The 20590-nt window shown below is 41.6% G+C and overlaps 1 protein-coding gene across 2 annotated transcripts; it reads right to left on the bottom strand.

Moving 5' to 3' along the window:
* Nucleotides 1-166: 166 nt before the first annotated feature.
* wipf1b (WAS/WASL interacting protein family, member 1b) lies at nt 167-19776 on the bottom strand. Of its 2 annotated transcripts, none has more exons than XM_029450510.1 (9): nt 19624-19776; nt 6520-6623; nt 6125-6254; nt 5612-5794; nt 4422-5151; nt 4152-4252; nt 3784-3993; nt 2086-2202; nt 167-1827 (listed from the first exon to the last, which is right to left on the bottom strand). In XM_029450510.1, exons 1-9 carry the CDS (start codon nt 19754-19756, stop codon nt 1775-1777), a joined length of 1761 nt encoding a protein of 586 aa, XP_029306370.1. In that variant the 5' UTR covers nt 19757-19776; the 3' UTR covers nt 167-1774. The 2 variants fall into 2 exon arrangements, with proteins under 2 accessions (XP_029306370.1, XP_029306371.1); XM_029450511.1 differs by having other exon boundaries at nt 2086-2199; nt 19624-19775.
* Between the last annotated feature and the right edge of the window lie 814 nt (nt 19777-20590).

Below are 20590 nucleotides of genomic sequence, written 5' to 3'. Positions count from 1 at the left end.
CCATATTCTTGCCTACGTACATTGAAAACTGTCACTATATGCTCGGGATGATTATTTGTAGGCTGGAAAATCAAGAAATAATCAATGATTGATTTCTATAAATGACAGCAGTTACGCTATATCACAACACAAAAGCCAATATCCCAATATATCATGACACTGTTGAATCAATGTATTGTCCAGCTTTATTGCACATACATGTACATGTTGCATATTGTTTAATAATACAAAATAATTCACTTTATCTGCTTGTTTGTGATCCAATGATCGTCCTTTGTGCACAAGTATCTGTCTCGTCCAATAAAAGCACATGTCACTCCGGGTAGAGCACATAAAGCATCTTAAAGCATTTTATTTATTGATGTAAATAGGTTTTCTTCCATATGATTGTCTTTAGGAAAATCTTTCTTTGACCAACACATGATAATAATACATCACGCATACAAAAGACCATTCAAAGCAGTGCTGGGTGAAGCAACACAACATAATACTGCACAGTTCTGACACATAACTTAAAATGACACAGTCCTTCGATACCACTTGATTAAATCATAAAGATACATACACAAGTCCTTCATAGAAAGTCAACACAGCTTTTAACAAAACAGCAAAATGAGAATCACTTCTATTGTAAACCAATGCTGCCATAACGCCACACAATGTCCTTTAAAACATCAATCATAAACATTAAATGCATGCTCACGTCACATTTAACGAGCAAATGAAAAGTACCATTCAGTGGTTCCAACAGAAACACACAGATGTAAATACATACGGTGAAGGCACATGTGGCTTTGGCAAATTAAACACCTGCATTCCCCCTGACGTTTGATGCAGCGATGGTTGCGGCCATTTTTAGTTTGGTTCCATGTCTGTCTATGCATTGATGTTGTAATTAAGACACTTTGCTTTACTACGTTTTCTAATTCAAATCGAGCTGCTGTATTGCTTCTGTTTTTACATTTACATCAGCAGGTGATCCAATCCAGCTAAACACACACACACACACACACACACACACACACACACACACACACATAATTTAAGGCACAAAAGGCTAATTCCCTTAACTCTCGTAAGCAGCCTGAAGATACAATCCTGAATAGAAGAAGGCACGAGGGAAACACTGGCGCAAAAGAAGACAGCTGGTCGACGCACTTGAACAAGCTGATTGATTGCATTATAAGCCCTGCACTAACCGTTGGACTCCAAGGTTGACATCAATATTGCCATAACATGTTGATTTAGCTTTATATAATGCGGTGGCAAAGTCACACAAGCTACATGCCAAATGCTGGTTTATTCGTCAAGTAAGAGTTTGTATTCATTATAAAACTGTAGCTGGTTGGTAAAATATAATATCTAGCAAGCAATCTACATGATGGAATCTATCAACCGTAAGCAAAGGATGAAAACGTTGGTCAATGGAATAAAGTCAATGTGGATTAGTTTCATGGAAATACTGTTATCTGTGTCACAGCAACCGGGTCAACAAAGCCTTCGTCTCGCCCGGTTGCCAAACACATTCTTCCAAGCGCCTGAAGAGGTACGACTTTTTATCTGAACACAGTGTACCGGAGTATAAACAGGACTTGGTCTTTGAATGCTGACATGTTGCTGCTACAGAGGCACTGAACGTTGGTCCACCATACTTCAGGTCCATTTTACGTGCCGCAGGTAAAAGCATAATGAGCGCAAAACAGAGAGAGAGCGAGAGCGAGAGAGAGACAGAGGAAAAGTAGGTCCAGGGCTTGTGGTTGCTGCCATCTCTTCTTCACCTGGGTATAGGAGGAAGAGGGGGAGCTCCTCTCTCCTTTTTACCAGAACCTGGAAAGAGGCAAAGACACAGAGGAGTAGATTTAGCTTTCTTCCACCAGGTGGCACCGTGTCACAGTCCAGCTGGCCTGAAGACATATGATGCCATTATCTTTGATGAAATGTTCATGTTTGAACAAATACAATGTGATTTCATCCTTCATTTTTGAGATGAGATACAAGTTGTGTGTGTGTGTGTGTGTGTGTGTGTGTGTGTGTGTGTGTGTGTGTGTGTGTGTGTGTGTGTGTGTGTGTGTGTGTCAGACTGACTTTTGCCATCCGTGTGACCAATCTTGCTGGGGTAGGTCTTCTGGAAGGACACGTATGGCTCAGGTGGAGGAAGGTCCGACACTGGATGGAACGTGAACCTATTCTCCCACTCGTCTGCTTTTAGAGAGAAATGGAGGTCAGTAATAATAATAATAATAATAATAATAATAATAATAATAATAATAATAATAATAATAAGCTTTATTTGTATAGCACCTTTTATACAAGAATTGCAGCACAATTTACACCAAAAACATTGTACAAGATTAGACAGAAGAGCATTTACAGTACAATAATCAGTGTTGATGTAAATGAGTCTGAAGTAGCATTACAAATAGTATAAAATAGCATAATTAAAATAGTATAAAATAGCATAATTAAAATATAAAATAATTAAAATATAAAATACCAGAATTAAAATAATATAAAATATCAGAATTAAAATATAAAATATCAGAATTAAAATATAAAATATCAGAATTAAAATATAAAATATCAGAATTAAAATATAAAATAGAATTAGAATAGTATGAAATAGCAGAATTAAAATAGTATAAATAACATTGGAGATCATGCCTAGTTTCTGTATCTGTGCCGTACTTAACGACCTCCTGAAACCACATTCATCACCATTGTTGTAAATGTTTTAAACTATCAGAGCCATATTCTGAAAGCACGAGATCAGTCAGAGGTAAGTGGGTCAGAACTCCCACGATTCAAACACGAGGCACATCAAACAGGATTCTTCTGATTTCACACGAGGCAAAGACAGATAAGTAACTTAAATAAAAGGTCAATAGGTTAATCTAGAACACAGAAGAGCAGAGCAACCTTTAGAGGATTTAAAGTCAATTAAATTGGGAAACTTTTCTGATGACTTCATTTGTTATTTTTGTGCCAATTTGATACCAGAAATTATTTTAAAAAATATATATATTTATTTGTTTTAATTAATTTTATATGAAAATAATAAATAAAAATTCGAAATGTAAAATAAACTATTTTTACTAATTTCAAGATAAAGAAAAAGTCTACTCAGTAATTTCTCAAATTTAAAAAAAGACATTTTTATGTAAAATACAAAAATAATAAATCAGGAAATATCTGATCAAACTATACGTAAACAGGAATAATTTGTATTCCAACTTCTCCCACTGTTTTTATATATTTCAGTCAGCACCTTTTAACTTGGCTACATACCGAGCGCAAGTATTTGTGTCTAAAATCTGTTGAAAAGAACTCGTGAGTCCCAGATTATTGTGACTTCAACAGATGTGATTAAAATCAGATTTTTCTAGAGGCGGACATTTAGATTCCACTGACATTTCTTCCTCCCTGGGTTCAATGGGATAAAAACAACACAGACGGGAGGTCAGTGGGTTTGGCTGCATTAGTTGAACACACTGGAACTCATGTGGTAAAAACAACACTGAGGATTTCTCTTGTAGAAACTGGGAGAGTCCACTCTGACAGAGACCGTCAATCCTCCACAAGTTTACCATCTGCCTGCAAACTTACAAGTGGCACACATGGCTTTATATAGAAGACTTCTGTTTTGCTAAAGGGGTTTTATTTTGTATGTGCTTTTGCTTCTCTGGTGACATCTAGATTCTTATGTCCCATAATTTACCTTGTGTACTCATTACAACACACGTTCTTGTGATTGCTCGATGATGCCATGTTAGCACCTTCTCTTACCCTGTATCTGGTTGTGGTGAGAGTTTTGGAAGCCGTTGCCCATGGGAGGTGGAGGAGGAGGGGCCCCTCCTACACCCGGCCTGTCCGGAGGGAGGGGAGGTCTACTGCCAGGTCCCGGGCCGGGCCGACCAATAGGAGAAGGAGCTGGTGATGACCTCACACTGCCCCCACCCACGCTACGACCTGTGGGAGGAGGGGGAGGAAGAGGCCCTACAGGAGGTAGAAATAAAAACATTAGCTGAAGAACAGCTATCGGGCATTATTCCCAGAGACTGACCTGAGAGGCACAGACTGCATCTGAACCCGTCTCATCTGGTTCATACGGTTCATATGAAACAGTGAGCTGATCATCAATCACGGCTGTTCACCTGTGCGTGTGGAGGAGGGGTTCCTTCCAAGAGACGGAGGTCTCTCGTTTGGTGGAGGAGGGAGAGATCCTGTCCGACCATGTGGCGGAGCTAGACCGTGGCTGGCAAAGGACAAACACATTTTTATAGCTTACAATATTTGTAGTAATAATTGAATAAACAGAAGAAGCAGTTTGGCAGATCTGAGGCCTGATACGCTGCGTCGAGTCGTCCACTTCAAACTTAACTCGTACGGATTAATGGCAGAAACAGATGAGGCTTCACCAGTACCTGTTGAGTGACATGTTCCTTTGGGGCAGACGAGGGGTGTTGTGGTCGTCCCCTCCAGCCGGGGTGGGGGGGAGAGGAGGGGGGCCAGGTCGTCCCGGCGGGAGAGGAGGCGCACCCCCACCAACTGAGGGACGAGAGGAGGAGGAGGAGGAGGAAGAGATAGAGGAGGGAGGCTTGGCGTTGACAGAGGGGGGAGGAGGTGGCACATCGCGGGGCATAGATGGCCGATGACCTCCCACAGGAGCTGGTGGTGGTGGGGGTCTGTCGTCAGGAAGTGGAGGCCTCCCTCCGGGGGCGGGCGGTAAGGAAGGTCGGCTGCTGTTTGGGGGGGGTGGAAGAGGTGCGGAGAATCCTTGTCTTGGCCCAACTGAGGAGCCTCCTGGTGGGAGAGGGAGAGTTCCGTGCCTCCCTGGTGGAACACTAGGAGGTGAAGGTCCTGTGCTGGGCCTGGGTCCTGTGGGGACAGGCGGCGGAGGTGGGCCCCCACGAGACTGGAAGTTCTGGTTTGGTCGAGGTGTGTTGGGTACAGGAGGAGGGGGGCCTCCTGGAGTGTCTTGCCTGGATGACAGATTTGGTCGGCCCCTGGGAAGATCAGGGACATTGCTGCGGACACCAGCAGGGGCTCCTGGGAGTTTAGGCGGGCCAGCGGAGCCTCCGCCTCCTCCGAAGGGGGTGGGCCCACAAGAGCGGCCTCCTGGTGGGAGCACGGGTCCTCGGCTGGGTCCAGAGTCTGGAGAAGAGACAAGGAGATAATAACTTTAATTATGCATTTCTCAAATCTTTAATCTTTATTTGCAATCGATCAGATCAGATATTTGTGTGTCCAAACATCACATCATCTGCACGAGCTGCTGCTAACGACATTAGCGTCAGTAACTACGTAGATACTCTGGATTTCCAACGTATAAGCACGAGAAATGGAGGTCAATCAATTCACCGTCCAAACAATCAGACGCGTTGCAGCAGTCTGTTCTCACTCTGATAGTAGCAGCATGGGAGGCTGCAGCCAATCCCAGCTGAATGTGGGCGAGAGGCGCGGTGCACCCGACCAATCGCCAGTCAATCATAGAGACAGACACGCGAGCATTAACCTAACCTGTACATCTTTGCACTGTGGGAGGAAACTGGAGCACGTAGTAGAAAACATGAGAACATGCAAACTTTAATTTATGAAATAAATGTTCTTTTACCATTTTTGTTTGCTGCAGACCTCAGTTTTGGCATCCCTCCCGCAAACAGGCCTCCTAAACCTCCACCACCTCCTCCACCACCTCCTCCTCCTCCTCCTCCACCACCTCCTCCGCTTCCTCCTCCACCTCCTCCGCTACCTCCTCCACCTCCTCCTCCGCCTCCTCCTCCTCCTCCTCTGGGTGCTGAGGGGAATAGACACAAAATATTATAATGAATTGTTCATTTCCAGGATCCATTTTCTAAACAATACACTCTGTGTCGCTGCACATGGATATAAACATGTGATGTGGGCGCTCCGGCTCATTAATCATGGAGTGTCACTCGTCCTCTAACCATCTCTCCCTCAGTCGGGTGTTCTCTGTGTCATAGTGACTTATTGTCGTTTTATTTCCCTGTTGTTTTAAACTGAGCCATGTGACTATGTTAGTGTGGCCAAGCTGGCTCCAAACTAACTTTCCTCTCTGGGGACAGTGAAGATAATAATGAGTGCTATTAAAGATGTCCTGACTTACTGTCCAGTGTGGGTCCACTGCGGTCATTGGTGACAGCTTTCTTTAATCTGGAGCCTTTAGTGATATCGGTCAACAGAGCGTTTCTTCCAACCTTCTCTGAACGGCCAAGATTTGGCTTCTCTGTGTTGGCCTGAAACACACACACACACACATACAGGAAGTCACTGAGAGTACAGCTGCAGAAAACAGAAAGAGGAAAAACAACTTGTGACTTAATTTATCTTTGTGTGTTAAGTCGATTTTAAAGCCATAATAAGGAGATGATGAGCGGAGAGCATCGAGGATCAAAGAGAACACACAGGAGAAGATACGTTATGATGGGATCTGTCCACAAGATGTCTCTGCTGAGCAGGGTCACGAGGACAGACCTGAGAGAGACAGCTAGAATGACTTACAGCAGCAAAGGTTGGAGGAGGGGGAGGCCCTGGGGGTGGTGGGGGAGGAGGGGGGTGGCATCTTCCTCGATCCACTTTACTCTGTCTGCACTGGGCTCTGCACCCTGAAGGACAGAACACACACACACACACTTAATCAAATGGAACAATATAAATTAGTATTTGAAGATTTCTTAGCAGACAGGGGGGGGGGGGGGTCCTTCAGAGACTTCCAGGGTTTCCCCACAAACCAAAACTTCATCGTTATCTTTCCACGTACAGTACAGAAAGTTTCTACCTCACTCATGCAAACCTTTAGTCCTCCAGAGACGAGCCGTGGTTCTCAGCTCATATTAAGTGAACAGCTTCCTCTAAAGGCAGCGAGATGCATCGATGGTGTTGAAGTGATCATGAACTTTTCTCTGTGAATACCAAGTCAATACATTTTGTGCACGGGAAGCAGTGGTCAAAATAGTTAATTTCACTTCCCTAAATGCGTTTGCACAATATAGCTTGGTTGTTTTCTTTTTTAATTGATTAAAAGGGATCTCAGCCGATCACACTGAGCTTCATCCAGGTTTTATCCTGTTAAACAAATCAGGGCGTACAAGTAGGAACAGCTGAGATGGCACCAAGTGGTGAAACAGAACTTTATTTATTATTATATTATTATATATATATATATATATATATATATATATATATATATATATTAATATATATATATATATATATATATATATATATATATATATATATATATATATATATATATATATCTATATATATATATCTATATCTATCTCTATATATATATATATATATATATATATATATATATATATATAATATATTATACAGGGTGTGTTCACAATAAAGTCAAACACTTGAGTGACTGATACACTACAGACACGGTGCAAACATGTGATGAACAACAAATAACTCGCTCACAGGAAATTACAAGACGTACAATAAATTAAATCTAACAGGAACTGGACTGTTAAGTTCCCTAAAACAACTTCAAAACATTGAGTCGAGTGTGGCTTTAAGGACACATTCTATCATCCAGCTGACACAAGCCAGACTTACATGCAGACAAGCTTAAAGAGTAACTGAGCTGACGCAAAAGCAACTTGCTCACATAACTCACTCTGTCTGTGTGTCTGTGTGTGTGTGTGTCTGTGTGTGTGTGTGTCTGTGTCTGTGTGTGTGTGTGTGTCTGTGTGTGTGTGTCTGTGGCCAGATGTGCAACATGCATGAAGACTCCGACCCACAGAGAGCAGTGCAGCAGCAGGTTTGACACTGGAGATGCAACAATAGTTAAACAACAAATCAACTGGCAATGTGGGAAAATGGCGTGACTGAGAGACTTCTCGTGATCTCTCCTGTAGACTATCACTGCATAACGTATAGAACTATCTGAACACAAAAAAACTTTGATTAAAAATAGTAAAAACCTGCTTTTTACAGCCTAAAAAACAACAACATTCTGTTAAACCCCATTACCGATACGAGACGTCCCACACAGCACTTCCTCCTCTCAACTGCATGGTCTGGTGCACGCATCAGTACACATGAATTCAGAGTACAAATATAAGTACTTCTCTATCACCCATTTTATTTGGTGGTATTGTGACTACTTTAAGTGGCAAAGATGCATCAGTGCTATAAACAATGCATACTGGTTATTGTTATTCATGAAGGTGAACCTAACCTGTACACCACCTGCAGGCCCGCAGCATCAGCTCTACAACATGAATGCAACCTGTTCCATCTCTGAGGACAAGAACTAACTGCACTTAGATCCTAGACGTCAGGTAGAATACTGTGAAGCATATTAAAGACTCTCACTCATTCAAATTCACACTGACATCAGCCCGTTTCCCCTCACACAGCTAGGCCTCACACTTTATTTTAAGTCACACACACACACACACACACAGTCATACCATCCTCTAGAGGCCTATTACTTCCTGTATGCTGCTGACAAACAGGAAGTCACCACGCGGCTCCAGCACCGCAGCCATCCGCCTGCCAGGATGATGATACCTCTACATCTAAGCTACGCATCGTTTTCACATTCACCTCTCAATCGTGCATCACTGCTTCGTTTCCCCCCACACTGCACTCTTCTTCATGCCTGCTCTATTCACATGTTTACACCGTCTTTACGTTCCTCCTTGCATCTCAGCTTTTTTTTCAGTCTCTGCCAGTTTCACCCAGTGACCTTTCGTTATCATCCGATCCCTGATTTTGACTCAACTAACTCCCACTGCTCCTCACCGCATGCCGCATTCACCGCTCTCTTCTGCTGCACCACGAGGTGTATGCTGTGTCGAACCAACTTCAATGTCTGGTAGTTTAAAACATGACAATGGAATAAACATCTTGCACGCTGCAGGGCTCCAACGATATTTATCGCACCTGACGTTTCGAGCACAACTGCTCTTCATTAGACTCCTGGTACTAGTAGCTTGAACTAGGCACACCCGAGCCGCCGGCCTCACTTCTTACATGACACCAACGTGTGAGAGGTTAACCTCTCACGTGTGGTGATCTCCTGACTTCACCTCTAGTGCCACGATGACATTAGCATGTTAGCATTCCTCGTTCCTGCATGTTGTCAAGCTATACGTAGCATTTAGCTAAAGGCCCCGCTGCACACACACACAAGGTTTTATACGTGCTGTGGCTTACACAGAATATGATGCAAATCACATACTAAGTACTAACTTAACCCCCGATGCAGAATGACCCACATTATAATAATTCATGGACCAGTGAAGGTTTTATTAAAAGATAAGCCGTTTACATGACCAGCAGTCATTTCCCAATGTAGACGTTGATGGAAGAACACCACAGAACATAAGCTTGAACACTGAGGGAGAGCCAATAAACAGGAAACTGCAGTATCAGAGCTTAAACACGCTACGTACGATGTCTGCATGTGTCAGTTTGGAGAGCCTTAACATTGTTCACTATAATTCAATTAATAAAAGCATAATCTATACAGGATGTAGAAGGTACAATTTCACAGGAAACATATCTGGAGCTTCTCGTGAGAAGATACAAACCATTCATATATTAATCTTAAGTTCTAGAACAGAGACTGAAATAACAGCCGATATCTCCAAGCAGTCATTTTATGATAAGTAGCCGATTCTTTGCACGTGTGAACCAACATATATTACTTAAGTAAATGACTAAGACACGACTCTTCAATTATTTAAGTCATATTCCAGTTAAAGCACATGAAACGAGCTTCAGCGGAACTTCACTGACACCAGACACGTTCTCCACACAAGCTTTTGAAGCCACGCTGGCAGATTTGAAGATTTAAAGCCAAATGCACACTTGCATGTTTCCACTGTGCAACTACAGATGTTTCTATTTGGCCAACTCCTATGACTGAACCCTCTGTGGTAGGCAGATGTTTCTGCACCACGTCAGTGCATTATACTGATTACACTAAGAAAGGGATTTTAAAAAGGTAGTCTGATCATAACATGGGCTGAAAACTGTCAAGTCTTACTGAAGTCTATGAAGAAATGTGTTTAAATATGACTTCAACAGTTTAGATCCGGATATAGAGAGCTGCACATCGACTCATTTCCTGCAGCGGTGATGAAATGACTCTGACACAATAGCAGAATTGGAGGACTGTAATGGAAAACCCCTCTTTGGTCGTGTGTGGCTGACAGTTGTCATTTTCACCCTTTAGAAAACTATTTTTATAACGTTCTTCACCAAAGTATAAAAAAAGGACTAGGAACTGCAAACGGAGCCGATTAATGAGCTCACCGTCAGTTGGTGCAAGATTTGCTGATGATACTGAAGCAGCTCGGAGTGAATGCAGATCAACAAGGACACGGGCCTGTGTGTTGAAATTTAAAATGCACGACACAACTTCTCTCTCTCCATCAATCCTTTACTCACACAGCCTAATATTAGCTAAGCATTCACAATGGCTCCTTTCACAGAGAGAGAGGGAGAGAAGTAGTAGTAGAGGGGGGGGGAGAGAGAGAGAGAGAGACAGAGAAGTAGTAGTAGAGGGGGAGAGAGAGAGAGACAGAGACAGACAGAGACAGAGACAGAGACAGAGACAGAGACAGAGAGAGAGAAGTAGTAGTAGAGGGGGAGAGAGAGAGAGAGACAGAGACAGAGAGAGACAGAGAGGTAGTAGTAGAGGGGGAGAGAGAGCAAGAGAGAGAGAGAGTAGAGACAGAGAAGTAGTAGAGGGAGAGAGAGAGAGAGAGAGAGAGAGAGAGAGAGAGAGAGAGAGAGAGAGAGAGAGAGAGAGTAGAGACAGAGAGACAGAGAGAGAGTAGAGAGACAGAGAGACAGAGAGAGAGACAGAGAGAGAGTAGAGAGAGAGAGAGACAGAGAGAGAGTAGAGAGACAGAGAGACAGAGAGAGAGACAGAGAGAGAGTAGAGAGAGAGTAGAGAGAGAGTAGAGAGAGAGACAGAGAGAGAGACACAGTAGAGGGGGTTAGAGAGGGGAGAGAGAGAGAGAGAGAGAGAGCGAGAGAGTAGAGAGAGAGAGAGAGAGACAGAGAGAGAGTAGAGAGAGAGAGAGACAGAGAGAGAGTAGAGAGACAGAGAGACAGAGAGAGAGACAGAGAGAGAGTAGAGAGAGAGTAGAGAGAGAGTAGAGAGAGAGACAGAGAGAGAGACACAGTAGAGGGGGTTAGAGAGGGGAGAGAGAGCGAGAGAGAGAGAGCGAGAGAGTAGAGAGAGAGAGAAGAGGGTGTAGATCCTTTGAAGAGAAACCATCAAGACAAACACACACACTGAATTATGCTAACACATGTTTCAGTTTACAAATGGCCATCAAAAGGTTTCTTCATCGTGCTCTGAACCTCCCGTGATCCTCGACCTCATTAGAGGGCATATACACACACACACACACACACACACACACACACACACACACACACACACACACACACCCACAAAAAGAAGAGTGCGGTTCTAAGCAGAAACATGTTGTGGTTTCCACAGGGGCGATGATGGGTGGGAGTGGGTATGTTAGTAGAAACCTCCCATCACGCCCAAACACTTTGACAGCTCAATAGTAAACGTTAAGGTTCCAGAAGCAACAAGACAAATCAAACACAGCTTCATTAATTCAACAATTAACAACATTAAAAGTCTAGCGGCACGTCCGTCTCCTGAGATCATGCAGAGTGCTGCTCGTCCTCCAACAGCTCAACATCTGAGTCCATCGTCACCGTGAGCTTAGAGAAAAGGTAATTTTAGACGTTCTGAATGTAGCCCGGGGTTCTGATAAATGTGTCTGCTGTGCAGGAACAGTGCTGAGTGGCTAAGCTAACATCCTGTGGTGCGTTCACATGCACTTGCTCACACACACACACACACACACACACACACACACACACACACACACACACACACACCAGCTGTATCTGGCAACAGATGTGCTTCTATTGCTGTTGTTTTAGACTTCGACTCAGCGGGTTAATTTTACCTCTTGAACATTCTTCATATAAAGAAAGTAACATTTTGTGACGAAGACGTTCACAGAGGGATTTCTTTCTGACAAGAAGTGTGTGTGTGTGTGTGTGTGTGTACCCTCTCTTGATATATGTGCTGTGTAACCAGATGTAAAGGTATGGAACAACATGCAACACAACCACCTTCCCCGTTTCTACCTGCTGACACATAAATATAACATCGAGTGCCGTTTTGTTTCTCCTTCTACAACATTGTGAAAATCGGTCAGTGGAAAGTTATCATCACTACTTACTCAATCTGTGTCCATAGAAGAATCAGCAGTACGTTGAGAAGACAGTAGAAGAAGCACCGGAGTTCATTCCTCATACAACTGCAAAATGTGAAGAGCAGCCACATACAGCTGCAAACAGAAGATTAGCAGAATCTAAAACATCTTTCAGAGAAGAGAGAAGATTATGCAGTGGAGTGGAACTTCTTGATTCCTCTTCCTCTAAACTCACATTTCACATTCAGAGAAGTCCCACTTCAACACACACAAACCTTATATACACAGCACACGCCACTTCCTCTTTTTCAGTTCCCCACCTGGGGGAGGGGGAGGGGTGCCGGGGTTCCCATTTGGGATTACATTTAAATCTGTATTACGGTTTTACAAAGTGGCAAAAATATAAATCAAACACGTTTCAGATTTCTGAGGAGATCATTACAGACATGCAGGTACAGATGTAACCTACAGACTGTAGGCTGCTTTACAATCCCTTATTATATCTGATAAAAGAGGATTCATGCTGTACATTTTTACATCTTTGTGTATTATTGTTTGTCTCGGTGAGAAATGCATAAAACTTCACTGTTTTAAGAAATGCATAATAATTACTCTTCATTTTTAAAACTTAAAACACAGTAATGCACCAGTATTTCCACACAATACTACACAGCAAATGCCCGTTTTAAAAAATGTATAATGTGTAAAAATGTATAAAAATCAACATTCTTCTCAAAAGCAAATTTGCTTTGAAAAGCGCAGAAATCCACTCGACCAAACAGCAACAAGATCCACCATCCTCGTCTTCATGATTTCTTTTTAATTGAATCTAAAGGACCACAATGTGTGTGAGATCATTGCCACTCTCACTCTGTACTTCCTCTGTGGACTCTGGGAAGAGTAAAGAAAGGAGAGCCCATAATGTCAGAAGGATGAGACTGACGTCAGCGCAGAGGAGTGACGGTTCACTCATCTGTTGTGTAGCATGAGAAACAAGTTATCATTTTGACAGTGTGTGAAGGCATGCACGCACTGGAAAAGTAAAAGATGAATAGAAAGGAGGCAGCAAGTACTGAAGAAGAGGAGGGACAAATAAGGCGACACGATGGGGAAAAGAGGGGAAATCAGGAAAGATCACAGAAGCAAATGTGTGCACGCTGCTGTTGCACTTTTCTGTATTGATTCCTATTCAAGTTTCGCAATTCACCTTAGAAAGTGGATTTCCTTGCCTTCACTCTACATTAGTCACACGCAGGGCTCCACACATCAAATGCATATAAAGAAAAAAGGAAAGTCATCCCCTTTGATGTATTGTTGGAGAATTAGAAACAGCTTCTATTTCACTCAAAGTGAATTGATCCCAGACCCGAAAGCTGCTGGACGAAAGGGTTAGCATAGCTCCACAGCAGCCACTTCCTGTGCACTCAGTGTCACACTTCCTGCCTCGCAACACAGTCAGCGGCGGCCTGCCAACCCACCATCGGCTGCACTTCAATACTCTCTCTCTCGTTTCTTCTCTCCAGCCAGCTACAGCACCAGAGCTGCATCTTAAAGAGACACCTTGGCTCTCTCCTCTGTCCTCAGCTGTTTTTCTTTACCATGCTCCAGTTTCCAGTGAGGGAGAGGAAGAAACGTGTCTGAGCTGTTACTTCAGTTAACCATAAAAAGGCCAGTGTTCCCCGCAGAGGCCACGGCAACTGGCTCCTGCATCATGAAAGAAACGCTCACTCTGTTGAATCAGCAGCGAGCCTCGACACAAAACAACAACAGGAACTTCATGTAAAGCTAAAAGAGCATTTTGATTCTTCGCAGGTACTGGAACTGATACTGAAAATGACTGAGATTGAAACAAACATCTAAAAGCTGAAACATACTTCCCCGTAAAAAAGATTTAAAAAATAATATGTTCATTTCTCAGAAATTAGGATTGTTCCCTAAATTCATTACCTTTATTGTGAAAGGCCACAGGGCCCATTGTTGATCTCATGCTTTCAAAATATGGCTCTGTTTAAAACATTTACAAGAATGGTGATGAATGTGGTTTCAGGAGGTCGTTAAGTACAGCACAGATACGGAAACTAGACATGATGTCCAATGTTATTTATACTATTTTAATTCTGCCATTTATACCATTTTAATTCTGCTATTTTAATTCTGCTATTTTACACTATTTTAATTCTGCTATTTATACTATTTTAATTCTGCTATTTTAATTCTGCTATTTATACTATTTTAATTCTGCTATTTTATATTATTTTAATTCTGTTATTTTATATTATTTTAATTCTGCTATTTTATACTATTTAAATTCTGCTATTTTATATTATTTTAATTCTGCTATTTTATATTATTTTAATTCTGCTATTCTATACTATTTTAATTCTGCTATTTTTTACTATTTTAATTCTGCTATTTTATTTCTGCCATTTTATATTTTAATTCTGCTATTTATACTATTTTAATTCTGCTATTTATACTATTTTAATTCTGCTATTTATACTATTTTAATTCTGCTATTTTATATTATTTTAATTCTGCTATTTTATTTCTGCTATTTTATATTTTAATTCTGCTATTTATACTATTTTAATTCTGCTATTTATACTATTTTAATTCTGCTATTTATACTATTTTAATTCTGCTATTCTATACTATTTTAATTCTGCTATTTTTTACTATTTTAATTCTGCTATTTTATTTCTTCTATTTTATATTTTAATTCTGCTATTTTAATTCTGCTATTTATACTATTTTAATTCTGCTATTTTATATTATTTTAATTCTGTTATTTTATATTATTTTAATTCTGCTATTTTATACTATTTAAATTCTGCTATTTTATATTATTTTAATTCTGCTATTTTATATTATTTTAATTCTGCTATTCTATACTATTTTAATTCTGCTATTTTTTACTATTTTAATTCTGCTATTTTATTTCTGCTATTTTATATTTTAATTCTGCTATTTATACTATTTTAATTCTGCTATTTATACTATTTTAATTCTGCTATTTATACTATTTTAATTCTGCTATTTTATATTATTTTAATTCTGCTATTTTATTTCTGCTATTTTATATTTTAATTCTGCTATTTATACTATTTTAATTCTGCTATTTATACTATTTTAATTCTGCTATTTATACTATTTTAATTCTGCTATTCTATACTATTTTAATTCTGCTATTTTTTACTATTTTAATTCTGCTATTTTATTTCTTCTATTTTATATTTTAATTCTGCTATTTTACACTATTTTAATTCTGATATTTTATATTATTTTTAATGCTATTTCACACTCATGTACATCAACACTGTGATTATTGTACTGTAAATGCTCTTCTGTCTAATTGTTATGTTTTTGCTGTGAAGCACTTTGGGCTGCAATTCTTGTATGAAAGGTGCTATACAAATAAAGATTATTATTATTATTATTATTATTATTAAAAAGCGTTTAATAGTTTAATTCGGTTGGTTGGACAAATTAACAGAAACACCTTTTATTACAATGCCATGCACGCGTAGCAATTTAGCAAGACTAATAACTTTCTGATTGTTGATGCACAAATGTCAAGCGATTATTAGCGTATTCAGTGTGTGAGACTCTTTGCTGAAATGCAGTTTTCTTCTTTGGTACGATGCCCTGACCACATTACATCCTGCATTCATGAGTCAGCAATTCAGGCTGAGACGACAGTAAGTTAATCAATAAGTCAGCTTTAAAGGAAGTGTGCAACATTTTGGTGAAATCTGCTGAGTCACCTTCTGGCAGCGAGTTAGACGGCAAGACAACTTCACACTTTGAATGTAAAAAACGAACATGAGATAAATGTGTTCGCTTGTGGGTGCCGGAGGGCGGAGGTTACATTTTGACGGAGCCATGCTAGCGGTTGCGCCCTGTTTCCAGTCTTTGCGCTAAGCTAAGCTAACCGTCCTGACATCAAATGTAACAGGAATTGATCTGAGTGACAAACTATTTCTTTAACACGAGTATCACGTCACAATTTCTATTTTCAGGGCAATTTGCATCAGTAAACGCTGAACAGTATCGTGGCAAGGGCAACAATATCAAATATCATTGAATGTCAGAACTGTTCACTTCTCCAGTTTCCGCCATATCAAAACTACAGCCTGGTGTCGCAGGAGGGTTGTGTCTCAATATTCCCTCTTTGTTACCCGGTGGCATCATCAGTCCCCGTGTCTCAGCAGACCCGATGGAGTAATGTCATCATGGTAGCACGTCTAAATATCAAACAGTGATTAGATTCATCATCCTAAACGACTACACAAGAAGACAGGAGACAGAAAAAGAGAATTGAAATGTCCCCCATCGTCACAGTCACATGGACATTAGTGCAGCTCGCCTGCAGGCTCGTCAGTCACTTAAGATGCTTTGTGATCACACATCACACCACGTATGACTCATATACTGTAGACCAAACACAGATGCCACAAAATGTCCTTCAAATCCTTCAACTGTGTGAAAACTATTTTATTCAAAATTCCTTTTTACTTTGTTCATATTTGAGAATTCTTCTGGCTGTGCTCGAAGCTTTTTAACCGAGAATGCATTAGATTATATTCACGAGTCATTATTCTGGTATTCAAATAACAAGAAGATCAGTACTTTCAAAGATGCAGTGCTCGGGGGAATACAAATAAGCAACAGCCAGCTCCTCTTAGCTTTTACATCTCTTTGAATTTAAATCTGACACTAAGTATTTTTACGATTCTCGGACGCACTGACCACATACATCCTTTGTGTTTCAGTTATAGCTATTGATGACTTTGACTTTCTGCTCTCTCGACACACGAGGCGCATGTCATGAGTTTCTGTGTTGGACGGACAGAGCGATGTCATGATCACATGCTTCACACAGGAAACAGAGCTGAGCCTAAAGAGGGAGCACAGTGTCGCATTATGAGTCCACTACTCCACACACACGCTGAACAAATGCACATGCTATTCTCTGAACGCAAAACACGCTTTAAGGTTTTGCTATTCTTCTCACGTGGCTCATCTGCTGGTTTGATGGGATGCTCTTTAGAACATGTCTCAATTCAATGTAAAGGAAGATGCGTTTGAGTAAATGGCAGTGCGGGGAGACGTGGCTGAGATTCACCCAGCCCCTCGCTTCCTAACCAGCTCTGGGTTCATCCCACAGAGCTCTTGAGGAATGCCAAGAACTCAGAGCTACAACGAACTAAAACTAGTTCTGTGACAAAGCACATGAATGAGAACACAACCAGAGGCAACACGATCGCATAAACAAGGCTCTCCTCTGCTTAGCAACGACCCAAAACCTCAACCTTTAAATGAAACCCAAAAATAAAGTGACGATGAGATCCAAGAATGACTGACCAGCATCTGCACAGAGCTGCTGCTGGGGGACGGCCAGCACAGGAACCAGCTCGGACCAAATATGAAGAAACAGATGCAGACCACACGTCTAAACATAGACTTCTTATTATTGCATCTAATTCCTCGGAAAGAGCTCGATAAGGTCAACTCGCAGTGTCGTACGACCCACGGACTGAGAGGAACATCAGCGTTTATACGTATTGTTCGTGGCCTGAGATAAGGTTTCAGTCTGTGCATGAGCGGAGACACCTGTCATCCAAACATGCCCCCAAACACTTCCATCTTCTGCTCGAGGATCCTCTTATAATACGTCTCAATCTCATAAGATGAAGTGAAACGACCTGCTACCTTCTTTAAATTAAACTGAGCCTCAAACTGCTTCTGCTGAGCAGAACCTTACATAGCAATACCAACTGCACACTGTGAAGGTTGTTGGCTGAACGAGGCTCAGCGAAACCTTCTGACCATTCACGCTCGTGGGTCCAGTTTTGCAAATCATGTTCACTTTAAATGGATTAAATCTGTTTGATTTAAGAACCACATTTCTGCTTGTGAAACCAGAATCATGACAAAGTAACCGTCCTGGGACAAGTCACACACACACGTCACTGTGGTCACACACTCGTCAGTCATATATGACACACACTCAGAAATAACTTGTGTAAATCTATTTCAAATCATCAGGATTACATCATCCTTTAAAAACAATATGCAGAGGCATGCAGAAGAGGCTGTGCTAGTTTTTATTAATGAAATGATATGTACAGTATTGAATGTATATTAATGTGTATCATGTAATGTTCCATGTACTGTATGTCAGGTGTGGATTAGCTGATTGCCATGGCATCAGATGATGGGCATCTTTATATACACACATTAACATTATATGGAATGTTGTTTGTCACATGTTAACACACAGATATCAGAAAGAATATTCTTCTTTACCTTATGATTCTTATTTCCCCCGCCCTAGACTAGAAGTAGCATCTCTCACATCGTGCCACTTCACAACACACAGTCGAACACAATATATAAAAGTCTCTCCGGCTACAGAGGCAGCGAGTTGTAACTTCAACAGTCCAGTAAGGCCCGCTGCAGTATCAGCAGACATGTAAGAAGATGAATGGACAGGCCTCTGAAGAGGAATGCATTTCAATGATTCTGTCACCCATCAGATTAGTGTCATGGCAGCATGTGATGACTCCAAGCAAACATTTCTCTATAAACTAAATGTTTACAGAAGTAGCTCGGACTCAGAGAATGTGTGTCTCTGTAAGTGCAGAGAGGACTGCTTCCAGCGAAGTGGCATTCTGTCAAACAGGTTACACACACACACACACACACACACACACTTACAGTTTGTGTGTGTGTGTGTGTGTGTGTGTGTGTGTGTGTGTGTGTGTGTGTGTGTGTGTGTGTGTGTGTGTGTGTGTGTGTGTATGTGTATGTGTGTGTGTGTGGTCCCTACTCCCTACAAAAGTCTTCGGAAAGAAAACCCAAATATGTGAGAACACTGCAGTGTGTTCCCTCAGCTCTCTCTCTCTCCTCTCTCTCTCCTCTCTCCGCAGCTCTCTTGGCAACAACACAACTCAAAACACATGCCTTGTGTTCATCTCGACTGCAGGCTCCACGCTCACAACAAACGACTAGTTTATAAAAACACAGGGAGTTTTAAAAGACAAGCTGTGGATACAACACTCACATTGACCATCATTTGTGCGTGGAAGAAAGAACAAACCTTGGCCTGTTGCCCAAACCCCTGCCAGAGCTTGTGCGAGTCTGCAGGACGTTTTGTAAACCGACTAAATGCTTCTTTACACGGTGAAGTAAACACTTCGTCTCAATTCATTCGCCATCACTACTGGAATCACTCCCAGCTGCTTTCTGGAAGATGACAACTTGTTTTTGCTTGTAAACCGAACTCGAGTCTCACGGTTTCCGCTTCACAGAAGCTATTTTCCACACACGCACACGAACACAAAACTTCCACGGAACTAAAGAGACTGTTTGCTTCACGTACCTCTGGAAGTATAAAAGGTGGTGCACGGATAATAATCTTCAATATGCTGCGGTTGGTGTTGAGGAGCTCCGTGCAGCCAATCCTGAAGTCTGCAGAGAAGTGGCAGGCAGGCAGGCCAGCTAAACGGACTCATCCAGAGCCAGACATGCACGGGGTTGAGCCAAGTCTCTCCTACAGAGGGAGGAAGTGACTTTCAGGAGGAGGAGACATGAAGAAAGTATATAATATCTCACCCATTTTGTACAACAACAAAATAGCTCATTATAGCTCCATGTACTGCTATAGCAACAACTTCAGATTATTGTAAATGACTTAGTATTTGTATGTGTTTGTCAGTAGGCTACTGCATTACATTTGGAAAAGTGTCTCTGTTGCCGTCATACTGTAGCCTACAGTCTGTCTGCTGTCCTGTCATACTGTAGCCTACAGTCTGTCTGCTGTCCTGTCATACTGTAGCCTACAGTCTGTCTGCTGACCTGTCATACTGTAGCCTACAGTCTGTCTGCTGACCTGTCATACTGTAGCCTACAGTCTGTCTGCTGTCCTGTCATACTGTAGCCTACAGTCTGTCTGCTGTCCTGTCATACTGTAGCCTACAGTCTGTCTCCTGTCCTGTCATACTGTAGCCTACAGTCTGTCTGCTGTCCTGTCATACTGTAGCCTACAGTCTGTCTCCTGTCCTGTCATACTGCAGCCTACAGTCTGTCTGCTGTCCTGTCATACTGCAGCCTACAGTCTGTCTGCTGTCCTGTCATACTGCAGCCTACAGTCTGTCTGCTGTCCTGTCATACTGCAGCCTACAGTCTGTCTGCTGTCCTGTCATACTGTAGCCTACAGTCTGTCTGCTGTCCTGTCATACTGTAGCCTACAGTCTGTCTCCTGTCCTGTCATACTGCAGCCTACAGTCTGTCTGCTGTCCTGTCATACTGTAGCCTACAGTCTGTCTGCTGTCCTGTCATACTGTAGC

This window comes from Cottoperca gobio, chromosome 15 (genome assembly GCF_900634415.1).
Source record: "Cottoperca gobio chromosome 15, fCotGob3.1, whole genome shotgun sequence".
NCBI classification, from domain to species: domain Eukaryota; kingdom Metazoa; phylum Chordata; class Actinopteri; order Perciformes; family Bovichtidae; genus Cottoperca; species Cottoperca gobio.
Note: the sequence above shows the minus strand (reverse complement) of the source record. Positions and strands in the feature narration are given on the sequence as shown.